At 32.8% G+C, this 18,387-nt stretch overlaps 1 protein-coding gene across 2 annotated transcripts in view; it reads right to left on the reverse strand.

Moving 5' to 3' along the window:
• MTREX (Mtr4 exosome RNA helicase) overlaps positions 1–18,387 on the reverse strand; it is a 130,620-nt gene that overhangs the window by 30,204 nt on the left and 82,029 nt on the right. For both annotated transcript variants that reach the window (XM_036900345.2, XM_036900344.2), the window contains 3 exons: positions 17,334–17,506; positions 16,632–16,700; positions 6,440–6,568 (listed from right to left, as the gene is read on the reverse strand). In XM_036900345.2, the coding sequence (XP_036756240.1) occupies positions 6,440–6,568; positions 16,632–16,700; positions 17,334–17,506 (371 nt within the window). The remainder of the gene's footprint in view (positions 1–6,439; positions 6,569–16,631; positions 16,701–17,333; positions 17,507–18,387) is intronic.

An 18,387-nucleotide genomic window follows, 5' to 3' on the forward strand; every position in this document is an offset into this window, starting at 1 on the left:
TATATCCCAAAGATATACAAATGGCCAAAAAACACATGAAAAGATCCTCATCACTAATCAGGGAAATGCAAATCAAAACCACAATGAGGTATCACTTCACACCAGTCGGAATGGCCACTATCCAAATGACAGTAAATAACAAGTGCTGGTAACAATGTGGAGAAAAGGGAACTTTTGGCACACTGCTGGAGGGATTACAAACTGGTGCAGCTACTATGGGAAGCACTATGAAGGTTAAACTAAAAAAAGTAAATACCATATGACCCAGCAATTCCAATTCTAGGAATCTGCCTGCAAAAAACAAAATCACTAATTTGAAAAGAGATACGCATTCCTATGTTTACTGCAGCTGTATTCATAATAACCAAAATACGGAAGCAACCTAAATGCCCATCAGTAGATGACTGGATAAAGATGATGTGGCATATATATATAATAGAATATTACTCAGCCATAAAAAGGATTGAAATTTTGCCATTTGCAGCAGCATGGATGGACCTAAAGGGTATTATGCTAAGTAAAATAAACCAGAAAGGGAAAGATAAATACTGCCTTATGATTTCACCTACATAAGGAATCTAAAAAAACAAAATAAATGAACAAAACATAGACTAACAAATGCAGAGAACAGACTGGTGACTGCCACAGGGGAAGGGGTAAGTGAGGAGGACAGGTAAAATAGGTGAAGGGAGGAAAAAAAATGAGAATGTTTGATATCTGGATCTAAGTGATGGTTACATGAGAGTTTAAACCTGCCAAAATTCTGCAAGCTGTACACTTTTATATGCACAATATAGGATTATGTGCATATTATTTTATGTACCTCAATATAAAAAATTAAATTTAAAAAAGGTGTACATAACAGAAAAGGACACCATCAGCAGAACAAAAAGGCACCGTACAGTATGGGAGAATATATTCGTAAACAATTTATCCAATAAGGGGTTAACATTCAAATTACATAAAGAACTCATAAGCCTCAACACCCAAAAAACAACCCAATTAAAAAATGGACAGAGGACCTGAACAGACACTTCTCCAAAGAAATATGGATGGCTGGAAGGCACACGAAAAGACGTTCCACATAGCTAATCATCAGGGAAATGCAAATTAAAACCACAATGAGGTATCACCTCACACCAGTTAGGATGGCTACTATCCAAAAGACAAGAAATAATAAATGGAGACGATGGAGAAATGGGAACCCTCCTACACTGTTGGTGGGAATGTAAATTGGTGCAACCATTATGGAAAGCAATATGGAGATTCCTGAAAAAACTAAAAATAGAACCAGCTACCAGTCTATTCTCTGTGTCCACGAGTACTTCTGTTGTTTGTTCATTTGTTTTGTTTTTTAGATTCCACATATATATGTGAAATCATTTGACCCAGTCATTCTACTCCTAGGAATTTATCCAAAGAAAACAAGACCCCTGATTCAAAAGACATATGCACCTCTATGTTTATCACTGCAGTATTTAAAATAGCCAAGATATGGAAGCAAATTAAGTGTCCATCAATAGATGAGTGGATAAAGATGTGGTACATATACACAATGGAGTTATTCAGCCATAAAAAGAAAAGAAATCCTGCCATTTGCAACAACTTGGATGGAGCTAGAGGGTATCATGTTCAGTGAAATAAGCCAGACTGAGAAAGACAAATACCAAATAATCTCACTCATTTGTGGAGTATAAAAAAGCAAAACAGAAGGAACAAAATAGCAGTACACTCTCAGACACCGAGAAGGGACTAGTGGCTACCAAAGGAGTGGGGTTGGGGATGGGGAGGGAGAAGGGGATTAAGGGACACAATAATTCACAATCACAATATAGGTTGGTCAAGAAGACGGTAGTCCAGCACAGAGTACAATTAATGACTCTGTAACATCTTGCTACATTGATAGACAGTAACTGCAATGGGGGGAGGGGGGACTTGATAATGTTGGTAAATGTTGAACCTCTGTGTTGTGTATTTGAAACCATAAGATTGTATATCAATGATACTTTAATAAAAAAGCATACATAAATACAATGGAATATTACTCAGCCATAAAAAAGAAATCTTGCCATTTGTGACAGCATAGATGGACCAAAAGAGTATTATGCTATGTGAAATAGGTTAGACAAATACTATATATGATTTCACATATATATATATATATATATGGAATCTAAAAAACAAAACAAATGAACAAACAATACAGAAATACTCATGGACACAGAGAATAGACTGGTAGTTGCCAAAGGGAGAAGAGCCGGGGGATGGTTAAAATAGGTGAAGAGGGGGACATTAGAGAATATTTGGTATCTTGATCTGGATGATGGTTATAAGAGTATATATACATGTCAAAATACAATGAGCTTTACACTAAGATTTGCGTGTTTTATTGTTAAGTACAATAAAAAAATTTCATTAAAAAAATAATAAAAGACTGATTACTAAAAGAAAAACCAAAACAGCTGGCCCTTGAACAAGTTGGTGTTTAGGATTGCTGACCCTTGGTGCAGTCTAAAACCCACATTAATTTTGGACCTCCTAAACAATTATTTACTAAAAGCCTAATGTTGATCAGAAGCCTAATTGATAAAATGAAGAGCTGATTAACACACATTTTTGTTGTATGTATTATACACTGTATTTCTACAATAAAGCTACAGTAATCTTTTTCCAAATTATTGCAAATCACCAAAAAGTTTTCCAGTATACTTACTGAAAAAAATCAGTGTATAAGTAGACCAACGCAGTTCAAATCTGTACTATTCAAGGGTCAACTGTACCTTAAAATAGTGCCTTTAATAAATCTAATATTTTATTTAAAAAATTAAAATAAATACCTTTAAAAAATGTTATTTAGTGTAATAACTATTTGTTAATTTCTAATAAGTAAGAATGATGTAGACTGAAAACAAGGCATGGAGAGCATCCAGAAATCAATTTAAAAAAAACCCAGCAACTGTCCATTGTATTTTCTCAACTAGATTTTTCCAACTGAGAATAGTTTGCCATATAGGCTTTTTTTTTTTTCTTTAAATAACACTTTGGAGGCTTTTTGGGGCGTGTTTTTTCTTTCTTCCTTCCTTCTTTTTTCCTCTTCTTCTTTTAACCATTTGAAATTAATTTGCAGACATGTCATTTCACCTCACCAGCAAATACTTCAACATGTGTCCTTTAAGAACAAGTACATTTGCCTGCACAGCCATAATATTACGAGATCATAAAAATGTAGTAACACAGTATCATCTAGTATACAGCCAGTATTCAAATTTCTCCAGCTGACTGAACTGAATGTGAATGTCCAATATAGAGTACTACCAGTACCACCACTTAGCTGTCAGGTCTCTCTTTTTTCATCTTGAACACTCCCCATATTTCTTGTTCTTTTATGGAATTGACCTTTTCAAATTCAGAGAAAAGTTATCACACTCTCTACACTGACCCCACCCCCTACATATCCCTATAGTAAATGTATTAAAAAAGAGAAATTTAATGCTGATACAATGATACTTTCTAATCTGCAGTCCACATTAAAAGTTCATGGTACTTTCCCTATAATGTCTTTTGTACCACCCTCCTCCTCCTCCACTTGGATCATGAATTTAGTCGTAATATTTATTCTCCTTTAACCTGGAATAGCTTCTCACTTTTTCTGTGACTCTCAAGACACTGACATTTTAGAAAATATAGGCTATTTTGTTGAATGAGCCTCAATTTGGGTTTTTCTAATCATGAGGAATCATCAGATTCAGGTTGTTCATTTTGGCAAAAGTGATGTTTTTGTTGTTATTCTCCATCCACTGGTCAACATTATTGGCGACAGTAACTTTGATCACTTGACTAAAGTGGTATCTCTTGCATTATCTATTATAAAGCTACTACTTTCTCTTTTACAGTTAACAAGAAATTTGTGGAGAGATTTATTTACTTTGCAAATATTCCGTTCCTTGTTAAACTTTCCACTCACTAGTTTTAGCATCCATGGATTATTCTTGCCTGAGTCAGATTATTATTTCTGGTGGTTACCTAATAATTACCTAGTAATTATTCCAACATCATTACTCCATCTGTATTTTACCTGTTTACCTCTCTCCCTCTCTCTCAGTATGGCCTTGCAGATTTCTATTTTATTTTCATATAATTATAATCCTTTACTATCTTAATTTTTATTTTGTCCAATTCATTTTTAAAGAAGACCTTATGCACCCTGAATTGGCTTCTGAACCACCAGTTTGTGGCTTATGCAAATCCTAGATATACTTGTCTGGCTGGAGAGAAAAGATTGAGGACATGAAAAATAATCAGTAATATACAACACAGTCAACACCCAGACAGCAAGATGCATACTTTTTCTGTGCTGAGGTACATGTACATAATCCAAAATGGCCAAAAAATTAAAAGTAATGTACTTGGCTTTAGAGAGTTAAATATATGCTCTGTGTACGTGCATTTGAATTCATTATGCATAAGTATTTGAGAATTTACTTGAAAACAAAATAAATACTACTCTGTGAAGACCTGATTCGGAAGACAGAATCCACCCAATTTCTAACACTGCTTCCCATAATAAACTCCATCCAAGAAATGGCCAATAGCTCTTATCTAAATGACAGGAAAGAGACTGCAAAGGCCCTTTTCAAAGTATTTACTTAAATACAGGTAAGGGAGATCTTATAACTTAAGTTTTTTAAATAAGAAGTTAAATGTTTAAAAACCAATTGAATAGCTGCCATGAAATTATAAATCTCTACAGTCTCAGGGATCTAAAAACAAATAAATCCGAATGGTACAGTTTATTCAACTTTCAAAACCTAATAACTTTTATTAAGTAACAGAATTCAGGTTTATCATGATGCAACATTGGTCTATAAAAATCCAAATAATCACGCAGGCGGTTATTGGAAACTTATACTTAGAATACCAATAGCAATTTTTATTAGACCTTTTGAATCTTTGAAAATTTGCCATAAATCAATTTCCCCCTTTAAGATAAGCAAATGAAAAGGCAGATTAATATCAGAAGTTTTAAGTCAATACATTCTAAATGAATTTCATGTAATGCCATTTTAAAAAATCAAGACTATTAATCAAATAAGCTTTTTGAATTTTTTATCCAAATCAAAAAGATGTTTTCTGAACCACAGAAATTTTTTTGGTATTTATTTATTTTTTAATTAAGTATCATTGATATACAATCTTATGAAGGTTTCACATGAGCAACGTTGTGCTTACTACATTCATCCATATTATCAAGTCCCCTCAACACCCCATTGCAGTCACTGTCCATCAGCATAATATGCTATAGTGTCATTACTTGTCTTCTCTGTGCGACACTGCCTTCCCCGGGACCCCCCTACATTATGTGTGTTAATCATAATGCATACCCTTAAACACCTTCTCCCTCCCTCTCCACCCACCCTCCCCAAATCCTTCCCTTTGGTAACCGCTAATCCCTTCTTAAAGTCTGCTGATGTGCTGCTGTTTTGTTCCTTCAGTTTTGCTTTGTTGTTCTACTCCACAAATGAGTGAAATCATTTGGTACTTGTCTTTCTCAGCCTGGCTTATTTCACTGAGCCTAATACTCTCTAGCTCCATCCATGTTGTTGCAAATGGTAGGATTTGTTTCTTTCTTATGGCTGAATAATATTCCATTGTGTATATATACCACCTCTTCTTTATCCATTCATATACTGATGGACACTTAAGTTGCTTCCATATCTTGGCTACTGTAAATAGTGCAGCAATAAACATAGGGGGCACATACGTTTTTTTGAATCTGGGATCTTGTTTTCTTTGGTAAATTCCTAGGAGTGGAATGAATGGGTCAAATAGTATTTTTATTTTTAGTTTTCTGAGGAACCTATATATTGTTTTCCACAACGGTTTCACCAATTTACATTCCCACTAACAGTGTAGGAGGGTTCCTCTTTCCCCGCACCCTCACCAACATTTGCTGTTCCTTCTCTTTGGATGTTGGCCATCCTAACTGGTGTGAGGTGGTATCTCACTGAGATTTTAATTTGCATTTCCTTGATAATTACCGATGTGGAGCATCTTTTTCATGTGCCTGTTGGCCATCTGAATTTCTTCTTTGGAGAACTGCCTGTTCATGTCCTCTCTCCATTTTTTAATTGGGTTATTTGCTTTTTGGGTGTTGAGGTGTGTGAATTGTTTACATAGTTTGGATGTTAACCCCTTATTGGATATGTCGCTTACAAAGATATTCTTCCATACTGCAGGATGCCTTTTTTTTAATCACTGAATTTTAACAGAGTCCTCCTACTGATACTTTAGATGGCTTTAGCATACCTTAAAATACCTTGAAAGCTTCCAATTTAGAAATCATGAAAGTATATTCATTATAATCACATCATGGAAATCTAGAGTTTATAAATAATTCACAAAGTATCTGAAATCTGAAGATGAAAAATAAAGTACAAACCTGCATCTCTCCTTTCTCATCAGGTTTAGCTGGTTTTGCAGCCTCAGTAGCTGAATTCTTCAAGCTTTCTTTGCTACAGCGCAAAAGTACTTCTACTACATATAAAGGATCCAGTTCACCAGAATTAGGCTAGAAAAAAACAAGATAAAAGAACTTACTTGATTTTCAAAAATTGGCCCACTAATTTTAAGTTTTATTTGTACAGGGATTATGTTCTCAGCTCTTAGCACTATGACTGGCACAGGCCATGCAGTTTAAGTTTATTTCACGAAATGAAGACTGTCTTGTCGTCCAGTATGCTGCACTGGTTAAGAAAACAGAAATTACTTGTACTTATCAATTTGAATAGCATGATCGCTGTGACATAAAATGCCATGTTAAGTTTCTAAAAATTGGTCTATAATTTTATTTAGAATTATGCCAAAATTAGAAAATGAAAGTGAAAATTACCAGTATCAGAAAAATGAATCTGTATCTTCAAATTGTCCTAATTAAACATCATGAAAACTACAAGAGTAAATTATTTTATTACTGAGTATACTGGTTTCATCATTTCTTTTAAGTCTTCTATATTCTCTAAGAAAAACATGATCCTCAAGATCTAAGGACAAATCCTATCTTCTTACACTATAATTTATGTTTGAGAGCAGTGTCTTTCTAACAGTAATAGAATACTTTCTTTAATAGAGATTCCTCTCTACTTCAAATTCAATATTTGAATGATATCTTTTGCATAAAACAGATGAAAGGAAAGTTATTTTGACTGAGGAGGGAACAAAACAAAGAAGTGACTGCTTGGTCTCTTCCCATTCAAGAAATGACAATGAATATATACCTACCATCTTATTTTGCAATAAACTACCAAGTGCTTAACCACTGCAAAATATATTTCCAAATACAAACCAAATATACAATCATAATTACCTTAAATCACTGAGTTCAAATAAGAACGCATAAGCTCTATTTTCCAATTCAAAAGAAAACTAGTTTTCCAAAATACGGTTATTTTAAAAGAAGTTTCAAAACATTTCTTACCTTGGTAGACACAAAATTTACACAATAGTATGTCCAATTAGGTGTGTATTGTATCTGCAAACATTATGCATATGTATAGCTTAGTCAATATAAAATGAGTTTTATAAAATGAGCTGAACAAATAGCTATGACCCAAATGTCAACTCTTCCAAGGGACCAGTGACCATCAGGAGAATTACTGACTTGTATTTAGTTTTCTAGATGGGGAAAAACTCTCTGAGTAAGATGCATTCTACAATTTTATGAATGAATTAATTCCAAAGCATTAGGGAACAGGTGAATATCTGGACAAAAATAAGCTAACATTTATGAACATTCTTTAATGTAGATAATCTAGAAGTCTATTGCTGGTTTTAGTTCCAATTCTGTAGATTTTATTTGTAAATTTAATATTCTCTCTGTATGAGATATTACAATCACAGAAGTGATTACTAGAACTCAACCATATCATATGGAATCATCTTTGTAGAGCTACAAAACCACTTGCACCAACATTACAGAAATATCCTCCAGTATTACTAGGGAAATACATTAGAAAGTCTTTATTGTAGCATTAAATGGAAACATGTTATTAAAAATATTTCCTAAGATTTAAAAAATTTCTCTCAGCAGACTTCTAGTTTTGTTCTCTGGTAAAGATAGGTCAAACTGTCATCCTTTGCCTAAAACAAAATTGTAGACAAACATGCTATTTGACTTTTCAATGATTATATCAGCATAAATTCCTTTTGCTCATATAGCCTGATTTTTAACTTTTAATATAACTTCATTTCTTTTAAAATGTGCTCTCTTCCTGCTGTAAATGGAAATTACCAGATTAAAATATAATTCTGGATAACTGAAAATGTACAGCATTTAAAGAAACAATATGAAACATATTAAGAATTACATTTTTATGTTTTAAAATACTTTCACTATTTTCTTCATTGGTGTGCATTCTCTCTCTCTCTGTCACAAAAATCTTCAATTTAGTATTCTGACCAGGATTACAAAAATCAGTAAAAATGTACTTTACATTTTTAGTGAACAAATGTAAACAGCTCAGTGGAAAAATCACCCTGGAGAAAACAATGTATGTGTTCCTCTCTTCTTCCTATCCCTTGTCAAAACCACTGTCATCTCAGGATAACTAGCATATGTATCTAAGGCTGTGCTCAAGGAGCAACATAAAAGGCTTAGCACTGTTGGGGGAAGGAGTGGTTAGAGTGGGGTGAAAAAGACTTCACTCAAATAGTCTAGCTAATCACTGAAACAAATAAACAAGCAAGTAATGGCAAGCTGGGGTTGTAGGGTGGGAAGAAGCAACAAAAGTACTACAACATATTTAAAATGTCCAATTTCCAACAAAAAAATTGATGAGATATGGACAGAAACAGAAAAGTATGATCCATGACCCACACACCAGAAAAACGACAGGCAACAGAAAGTGCCTGTAAGAGTGCCCAGATGCTGAATTAAACAAAAACAATGGTAGCCATTATATGTCCAAAGAATCAAAGAAACCACAACTGAAGAGGTAAAGGAAGGTATAATAGCAATGTTCTACCAAATAGAGCATATCAGTAGAGATAGATATGATAAAAAACCAAAAGGAAGTTCTGGTATTCCAAAAGTACAATACTTGAAATGAAAAAATCACTACAAGGACTCAACAGATTATATTAAGAAAACATTAGCAAATTTGAAGCTAGAATGACATATTATATAATTCAAAAACAAAAAACAGAGGATAAAAAATGAAGACAAATGAACAGAGCCTCAGAGAAATGTAGGACACCAATAAGCACAACATACCCATAAAGGAAGTATCAGGAAAGGAGAAAAAGGCATGAAAATATATTTGATGGAATAATGGTCAAAAATTACCCAAAATAACTGAGAAACACTAATCCACACTTCCAGGAAACTCAATGAACTCCAAATAGAATACAAAGAGATGCACAGACACCACATAGTGATATGCAGAAAGCCAAACACAAGGAGAAAATCCTGAGAAAGTAGCAGGAGGAAAAAAAAAGACCCATCTTTTACAAGGAGACCACATTAAAATTAACAGCAGAATCTTCTCAGCAGAAACAATGAAGGTCAGAAGGCAGTGGGTTGGCATATTTAAAAAACACTCTTGTTAATCAAGAATCTATACCAGTAAAGTGATCTTTCAAAAACAGACATTCCCAGATAAACAAAAATGGAGAGAATTTGTTGCTAGTAGACCCGTTTTACAAAAAATACTAAAGGAAGTTCTTGAGGCTGAAAGCAAGTGATGACAGATATTAATCTGAATTCACATGAAAAAACAAAGAGCACTGATAAAGGTAATTATGTAATTATAAAACACAATAAAACATAATTATGTAATTATGCAAGTATAAAGGAATATTTTTTCTATTAAATGATGTAAGAATCTATTTTAAAAAACAGTATGTTGAACTGTTGAGTAACACAGGAACGTATATTAGCCAATAACAGCACAAAGGAGGTAGGTGGGATCAAAGCTTTATTAGACTAAGGCAATAATTCCAGAAGGAAACCTGAATCCATACAAATAATAAGAACCAGAAATGACAAGTAAGATTAATATAACAAAAGCTATAGATATATACATGCTCCCCTTTCTTTAAGTTTCCTTAAAGTCACACAATTATATAAAGTAATAAATATAACATGCATTGTTGGGTTTGTAACATTTACAGATGTAATATACATAACAACCATACCCACAAAAAGAGGAAAAATGGGGTAAACATATATGGAAGTAATGTTCTAATCTCACTGGAATTAAGTTAATATAAATCTGAAGCTCACTCTATTAATATGTATATGGAAAGGCCTACCAACCACTAAGAAAAGAAATATGCGTGTGTGTGTGTAGAGAAAAAAAATCATTAAATAAATTGAAAAATGTTACATTAGAAAATACACAGTTAATGCAAAAGAAAGCAGTAAAGTTGGAACAGGAAACAAAAACAAGAAAGATAAGGGGAAAAAAGTAAAATGACAAATATAACTATATAATAAAATTAAATGTGAATGGATCAAATAAACTAATCAATAGGCACAGATTTTCTCAGACTAGATAAAGATCCAATTGTGCTGTCTATAATATAGGGACACACTTTAAATTAACTGATCCAAAAAAACAAAGTAAAAAAAGATGGAAAAAGATTTATCACGTAAGCAACAACCAAAAGAAAGTTGAAGTGGCTATACTAATAGCAGACAAAATGCCATATAACAGAGCACAAACACACATGAAGCAAAAGTCAACAGGAATGAAGAGAGACAAAGACAATTCAACAATAATAGTTGAAACTTTGATACCCTACTTTTAACAATGCAGGTAACAACTAGACAGAAGGCTCTGCAAGAAAAGAAATGTAAGACTTAAACAACACTCTACACCAATTAGACCTAATAGACATCTATAGAACATCTCACCTCAAAATACAATACATACATTCTTCTCAACTGCACATGAATCATTCTGCAGCACATAACGTATATCAGGCCATAAAACAGACTTCAATAAATTTAAAAGGACTGAATACCAAGTATGTTCTCAACAATAATGGAATGAAATTAGAAAAAAAAGAAATTTGGGCAATTCAAATACATGGCAATTAAAATACACCTCTAAATAACCAACAGTTAAAAGAAGAAATCAAAGGAGAAATTAGAAAATACTTTGAAATGAATGAAAGTGAAGACACAAAATACCAAAACTTACAGGATACAGCTAACATATCTGCAAAGGGAAATTTATAGGTATAAATGCCTATATTAAAAGAAAGATCTCAAATTAATAGCCTAGCCTCCCACTTTAAGACAATGGAAAAAAACCTAGCAAACTAAATCTAAAGCTAGGAGAAGGAAGAAAATAATAAGCAGAAATTAATGTGAAAATAGATTTTAAAAATAGATTAAAAAAATAAATCAACAATACCAAATGCTGGTTCTTTGAGATCAACAAAATTGACAAACCTTCATCTAGATGAAAGACTGAATTACTAGAATCAAAAATTAAAGAGGGTATATTAGTAACAATCTTAAAGAAATAATAAAGATTTGCAGTATTATGAAAAGTACACCAGTAAATTACATAACTTATATGAAAATGGGTTAACTCCTAAAAAAACAAATCACTGAAACTGACTCAAGAAGAAACAGTCAATCTTAACAGAGATATAAGTAGAGACTGACTTAGTAATAAAAAACTACCCACAAAGAAAATCCAGGCCCAGGCAATCTCACCACCAAATTTAACCAATTCTTCAAAAACTCTTTAAAAAATAGAAGAAGAAGGGAAAACTCCATAACTCATTCCAGAGGCCAGCTTTAACCCTGATATCAAATCCAGACAAAGACATCACAAGAAAACAAAACTACTGCATCTCTTATGAATATGAGAGAATATTATGCTAGTATTTGTCACTGTTGATCTCAAAGAACCAGCATTTGGCTTTGATTTTTTAAATCTATTTTTCAATTATATTAATTTCTGCATATTATTTTCTTCCTTCTCCTATTCTCTCTTATGAATATGTGTGAAAATCTTCAACATACTAGGAAATTGGATATAAAAATAATAATATAGCATGTCCAAATGGATTTATCCCAGAATCCAAACTTGCTTTAATATTTGATAATCAATTAATGTAATACACTGTATCAGAATAAATACAAAATAGAATAAAAGGATAACAATATGACCATCTGAATAGACACAATAAAAAGCATCAGACAAAATACAACAGTCTTTCATGACAACACTACTCAAAAAAATTGGAATAGAAAGAAATTACCTCAACTTGCCAAAGGGCACTCAAAAATAAAACCAGAGCTAACATCACACTTAATGGTGACAGCCTGGATACTTTCCCCCTAAGATTAGGAAAAAGACAAGGATATCCGCTCTCATTACTTCTGTTATACTGTACTAGACACTCTAGCAGAGCCATCACGCAAAAAAGAAATAAAATTCATCTAGATTAGAAGGCAGGAAGTAAAACCATCTGCTTGCAGACATGACATGACATTGTATAAAGACAACACTAAGAAATCTACTACAAAAAACTTTTAGAGCTAATAAACAAGTTCAGCAATGTTGCAAGATACAAGATCAATTTGTAAGTCAACTATATTTCTATGTATTTGCCATGAAAAATGAAATTAAAAGAACAAGCCCATTTATAACAGTATCAAAAGATTAAAATACTTAGGAATAAATATAACAAAAGAAGTGCAAAATTTATACTTGGAAAACAAATACTATTTACAAGAAATTAAAGCAGATCTAAATAAATGGGTGAACATCCCATGTTTATGACTAAAAGACTCAATAATGTTAAGATGGCAATACTCCCCAAAATGACACACAATCAAATGCAATCCCTCTCACAATCCCAGCAGACTTCTTTGTAGAAACTGACAAGCAAATAATAAAAATTGATAAGGAATTGAAAGGTCCCAGTATAGCCAAAACAATCTTGAAAAGGAAGAACAAAGTTGGAGGACTCACAAGTCCATTTTTTTTGAAACCTAACTACAAAGATAAGATAATCAAGACAGTATGGTATTGGCATGAGGACAGACAAGCAGATCAATGGAACAGAACTGAGAGTCCAGTAATAAACCCATGTGTCTACAATCACTGAATTTTGACGAGGGTGACAAGATCATTTAACGAGGAAAGAATCTTCCAACAACTGGTGCTGGTGCAAGAATGAAATTGGACCCGTACCTTATATACCAAATTAAAAAAAAAACAAAACTAAAAATGGATCAAAGACTTAAATGTAATGCTGAAACTGTAAAACTCAGTAGTTTCTTATATATGATACCAAAAGCATGAATAATAAAGGAAAAAAATTAATTGGATTACATCAAAATAAAAAAATTTGTGCTTCAAAGGACACTACCAATAAAGTGAAGACAACTCCAAAAAGGGGAGATAATATTTTGAAATCATCTATCTGGTAAGAAATTGTATCTGAAATATATAAACAACTCATATAACTAAATTTGAAAAAGGGTGAAAGATGTGAATAGACATCTCCAAAGAATATGTGAATGGTCAATAAACACATAAAAAGAACCTTGAGATAATGAGCCATCAATAAATACAAATCAAAACCACAATGAGATACTACCTCATACCAAGTAGAATCAAAAAGTCAGATAGTAAGTATGGGTTTGGATGTGAAGAAATCAAAACCTTCATACACTGATGGTGGGAATGTAAAATACTGCAGCCACTTTTAAAAACAACATGGCAGTTACACTGGTTATACAACAGTTTGTTACAGAGTTTTCAGAGGAAAGAGAAGTTCCACTCCCAAGAGAAAGGAAAAGATATGTCTATACAAAAACCTGGACACAAATGTTTATAGGGGTATTACTCATAGTTGTCCAAAGGTGGAAATAATCCAAATGCCTATCAACTGATAAATGGATAAGTAAAATGTATATACATATCTATAACAATGGAATATTATTAAATCATAAAAAAGAATGAAGTGCTAATACATATTACAACATGGATAAACCTTAAAATCATTATGCTAAGAAGCCAGTCACAAAGACCACAATGTATGATTCAATTTTATGAAATTTTCAGAATAGGCAAATCTATAAAGATAGAAAGTAGATCAGTGGGCTTTAGGGCTAAGAGGTATGGGAGGACAGGTGGATGATGTTGTTTTCTTTACCTTTTAAAGAGGAGATGAAAATGTTCTAAAATTGTAGTGATGAATGCACAGATATATGGATATACTAAAAGTTACATAATTATACACTTTAAATGGGTAAACTGTGAATCATATATCAATAAAACTGTAAGAAACACAAAACATAAAACCAACAATGAAAGAAATCTATAGCACTACAGCAGGCTGCAGGTAAAAATACTTTGCCCTAGCAAAATTCTCTTAAATATAGCCAAGTTATGGAATGAATAAACTGACAAAGGCATGCTAGCTTTTCCATCACAGGTTATTTAAGTGTCAATGGAACCACATTTAACAGCCTGGCATGTGGCATTCTGCCACACTTTCCACTGTACATAAAAATAAAACTTAACAGCTGTCAGAGAGGCTTAAATAGACTATCAAGTTAAACTTCCCTCCTACAGGGAAGATCATACCTACATTATTAATAATTATTTCTAAAGAAAATAATGCCTATGTATGGAGTTGGGGAGAGGCAGGTAAGCATTTAATAGTTTTCTCATTGTTGAAATACAACAGAAAATACAAAAGGCCGTAAGTCACATCTGAGTTGTAGTCATGTCTGAAGTGAGTAATACTTGTGCAGTCTTTGTCAAGGTTAAAATTCTAAGCTTCATTTCATTGTGTATTAAGAAGAAAAAGAGGTGATGGAATGCGAGAGGGATACTCTATCCAGTTTAGTATTGTTAGACACAATATATAGCCATCTTTCCACATACCCGAATTTGAAACTTTATCATTAACACCTGCCTCAACTTTCCACATGACTCTCTAGTCTAGCTCCTCAGCCTCTTCCATCTGAATCCTCTCTTCTATCACCATGCTCCTCCTGACTCTCATCCAAAAAAGAGTAAGTTTTAGCTTAACTGACCAACTTGTCTCTACTATGCTTTCTTCAAACATCCTTCAAATACTGTCACTGAGAGACATTCTGATCATATCAATCCCTCACTCAAAAATCTGAACCAACCAACCAAAAATAAACCCAAACAAAATATTAAGATTGAAAAAACCAGCCAAATAAAAATAAACCCAAGGAAACCAATCACCCAACAACTTTCAATGGCCTGCCACCATCTGCAAATGTTAGGTCTAGCCCAAATATACTCAGAATCTATATTTTAAGCACTTTCCACAATTAACTTCAATACCTTTTTTGATTTTACTCCTTCCCTTCACCTGAAATATTCTGAGCCTATTGCATACTGTTACTCTACCAGTGAACATACTTCAAATGAAATTCTACTCATTCTTCAAGGTTCTGTTTAAAAACTTAAACTTTCTTCCTTCTCAGATGCCATCACTACTAGAGCTCAGACATAATTTCTTCCTCCTCTGTGCTCCAAATACACTTTACTTAAGCCTTTACTGTAGAATTTATCTCATTCTGCCTTATATTCTCATTATGTGCTTGCCATTGTTCACCAAATGAGTGAGCACAAAGATTTTGTGTCCGTGGTCAATGAATGCTTGTAAAATTGAGATCTAATGAGAATGAGTATGATAATACTTCAAAAAAAAAAACTTCTACATTAATAATTACTAATGAAAATGATAATTTATGAAAATGGCAATAACAAGTTCAATATCCTAAAGAAGCTCCTCAGTGGAATAATCACAGATTGTTAATCAAAACACCTATCACAAACCTATGAACTTAATTGTTTCCCCACAACAAATGGTTTCAGTATCTCCAAATTGATTTATGTATTTCAGGACTAACTTTCAATCCCAAAACTTAATTCCTAATTGCCTCTACACATAGGACAAAGAAGTTAATGACAACAAAAACATAAAATAGCCTTAAAGGAGTGCAGATATTATATTATGCAAACCCTTCATTTTAAAGATAAGGAAAAATACGGAGATATGAATGTCTTGCATGAAGCCAAACACTGGCAGATGACAGGCTGGTGTCTACTGTCCAAGAAAATATGGCAGATTAGATGGCTGATTTAATTTTAGGGTAGTCACTCAACTAACAAAACAAAATCATCCTTGATTTTATATATATGTTCTTTTCAAAGTATTTATATAAACAACAACCAGAATCAATTTTATTATTGGCTTCATTTAGAAAGCACAAGTACCACTGACAACCTTTCTAATTTCATCAAATCTCTAATATATACCTAAATCGAAATTCTAATTTTCAATGTCAGAAGTTGATTTTTCTAATATTCAATTCAAAGAGTAAAATTATAAAAAGAACTGATAAACTCAGATAAGAAACGTAAATTGTATTGTTGTTGAAATAACCTTAAGGACAGAATTTAACACTATTAAAAAAATTAATGGCAGAGTTTATTACAGCTTCTCTTAAAGTAATCCTACTTCTCCTTGATATTTTGTACTTTGACTATTTCATGAGTCTGAAAATACATTTCACTAAAAATTTATAAAACAATTCTACTTTAAGGAAAATGGTTTACCTTAACATTTGACTTTTTTGAGAAATTCACTACTACTCCCCAGCCAAAATCATCTCCTTCATTCTTTACCTGAGAAGGAAAGCAAGTAAACAGTAACATTTATGTCTGTCTACAAGGCAATTTTTTAGATTTCCAGCCCACATTATAGGCTTATAAAACAGTTTTGAGTTTTCCTGGTAAAATATCTTTCCAAAGATTACTGTGTTTAACTTAAAAAAAGATACTAACTGTACAGAAAGAAAATCCCTGTTAAATTTCACAGGCCCCTAGAACAACAATAACAGAAATCTCTCAACTGGCAAACACATATTAAAAATTATATAGTTCTGAGAATATTTGAAGCTTTCTATATTACTTAAGTAATGAATTTACCCAGGACTTAAAATTGCCTTATTTTGAAATAAAACTGCCTTTATTTTTGTATTTCATAAAGTGGCAATATTTTATATATTAATTCCAAAATTATCTACTTCACTTTATATTCCCCAAAAGAGAATAGTGGAGATTAAAAAGCTTTCACACGACTCCCCCTTTAATCATTGCCATGTGAAATAGGTAAAACAATATAATTAATATAGATTAACTATTAACGATTACAGCAGGAAACATTTTACCAAGGAGAGCAGGAGGAACCCAGAATCTTTATCCAAAAAATATTAAATTACTGAAATACCCAAATATTTTATGTAAAAAATGACATACCTTTACTAAACGACCTGGTTGTAGAAATGGTAAGCAATATTTTGGTTTATGAATATATTCTTCTATTTCTTTACCCAGTTTGGCAAGCTGCTGTCTTATCTTATAATAAATGACTACACTTTCTTCATTTGGTATTACTATTTTATTATACTGTTCTTCTGAGTTCTTTATCTCTGTAAAGAAAACACATGTACATCAAAAAATTATACACCTCATATAAATTATACCAAAGATACATCTTTTTTCCTATTATAATTACAAGGAAGAAAGTCAGTTTGCATAGATTAGAAAGTTTTGAGGAAAAGCTTTAGAGATGGCTATAAGGCATGTTGTCTCTGTCTCTCCTTTCTCTAGTAAGGTTCACCATAGCTATCTCTACAGTTTGTCAATTCATTAACCATGAATCCTCCAGGTAAGTTTGAATTGGCAATGGTTATATTTGATGAGTTAATTCTCTCCTATGGATGGGGGGAGATTATCTCTGAGAATTCTAGACCTACACTGTTCAACATAGCACTGTTCTATAAATCTATGTGATAGTAGGAATGTTCTCTGTCAGATCTTTCCAGTGGAATAGCCAGTAGACACTAGCCATATGTGGCTATTTGATTTAAATTTATTAAGTATTTAGCTCCTCAATAGCACTAGCATTATTTTAAATAAATGCTCAAGTCACATTTGGCTACTGACTTCTGTACTTGAATAGCATAGACAAAACATTTCCACCATCATACAAAGTTCTACTGGAGAGCCTATTTTGGACCTTCTAAACATTATGCCACTTTAACTCTTGGGGAAGAATCCAGCTAGCTAACGTCATTAGGTTTCCACTACCACCAGTTTTAGGGACTAGACCTCTAAAACTGAAGACAGGAAGTCAACCAGTTACCCCTCCACCCAATCAGTAGATAAAATACTAGTCCTAGTCAGCAACTGTCCTATTAATTAATCTAGGTGATGCTGTTCTCTGCTGCAATTCTTGCTTCTACTGTAACCTCCCTTCCTCATTCATTCCATTATGCCTCCATCCCACTGTATACAAACATTTTCTTAT

The sequence above is a fragment of the Manis pentadactyla genome, chromosome 2 (genome assembly GCF_030020395.1).
Source record: "Manis pentadactyla isolate mManPen7 chromosome 2, mManPen7.hap1, whole genome shotgun sequence".
NCBI classification, from domain to species: Eukaryota; Metazoa; Chordata; class Mammalia; order Pholidota; family Manidae; genus Manis; species Manis pentadactyla.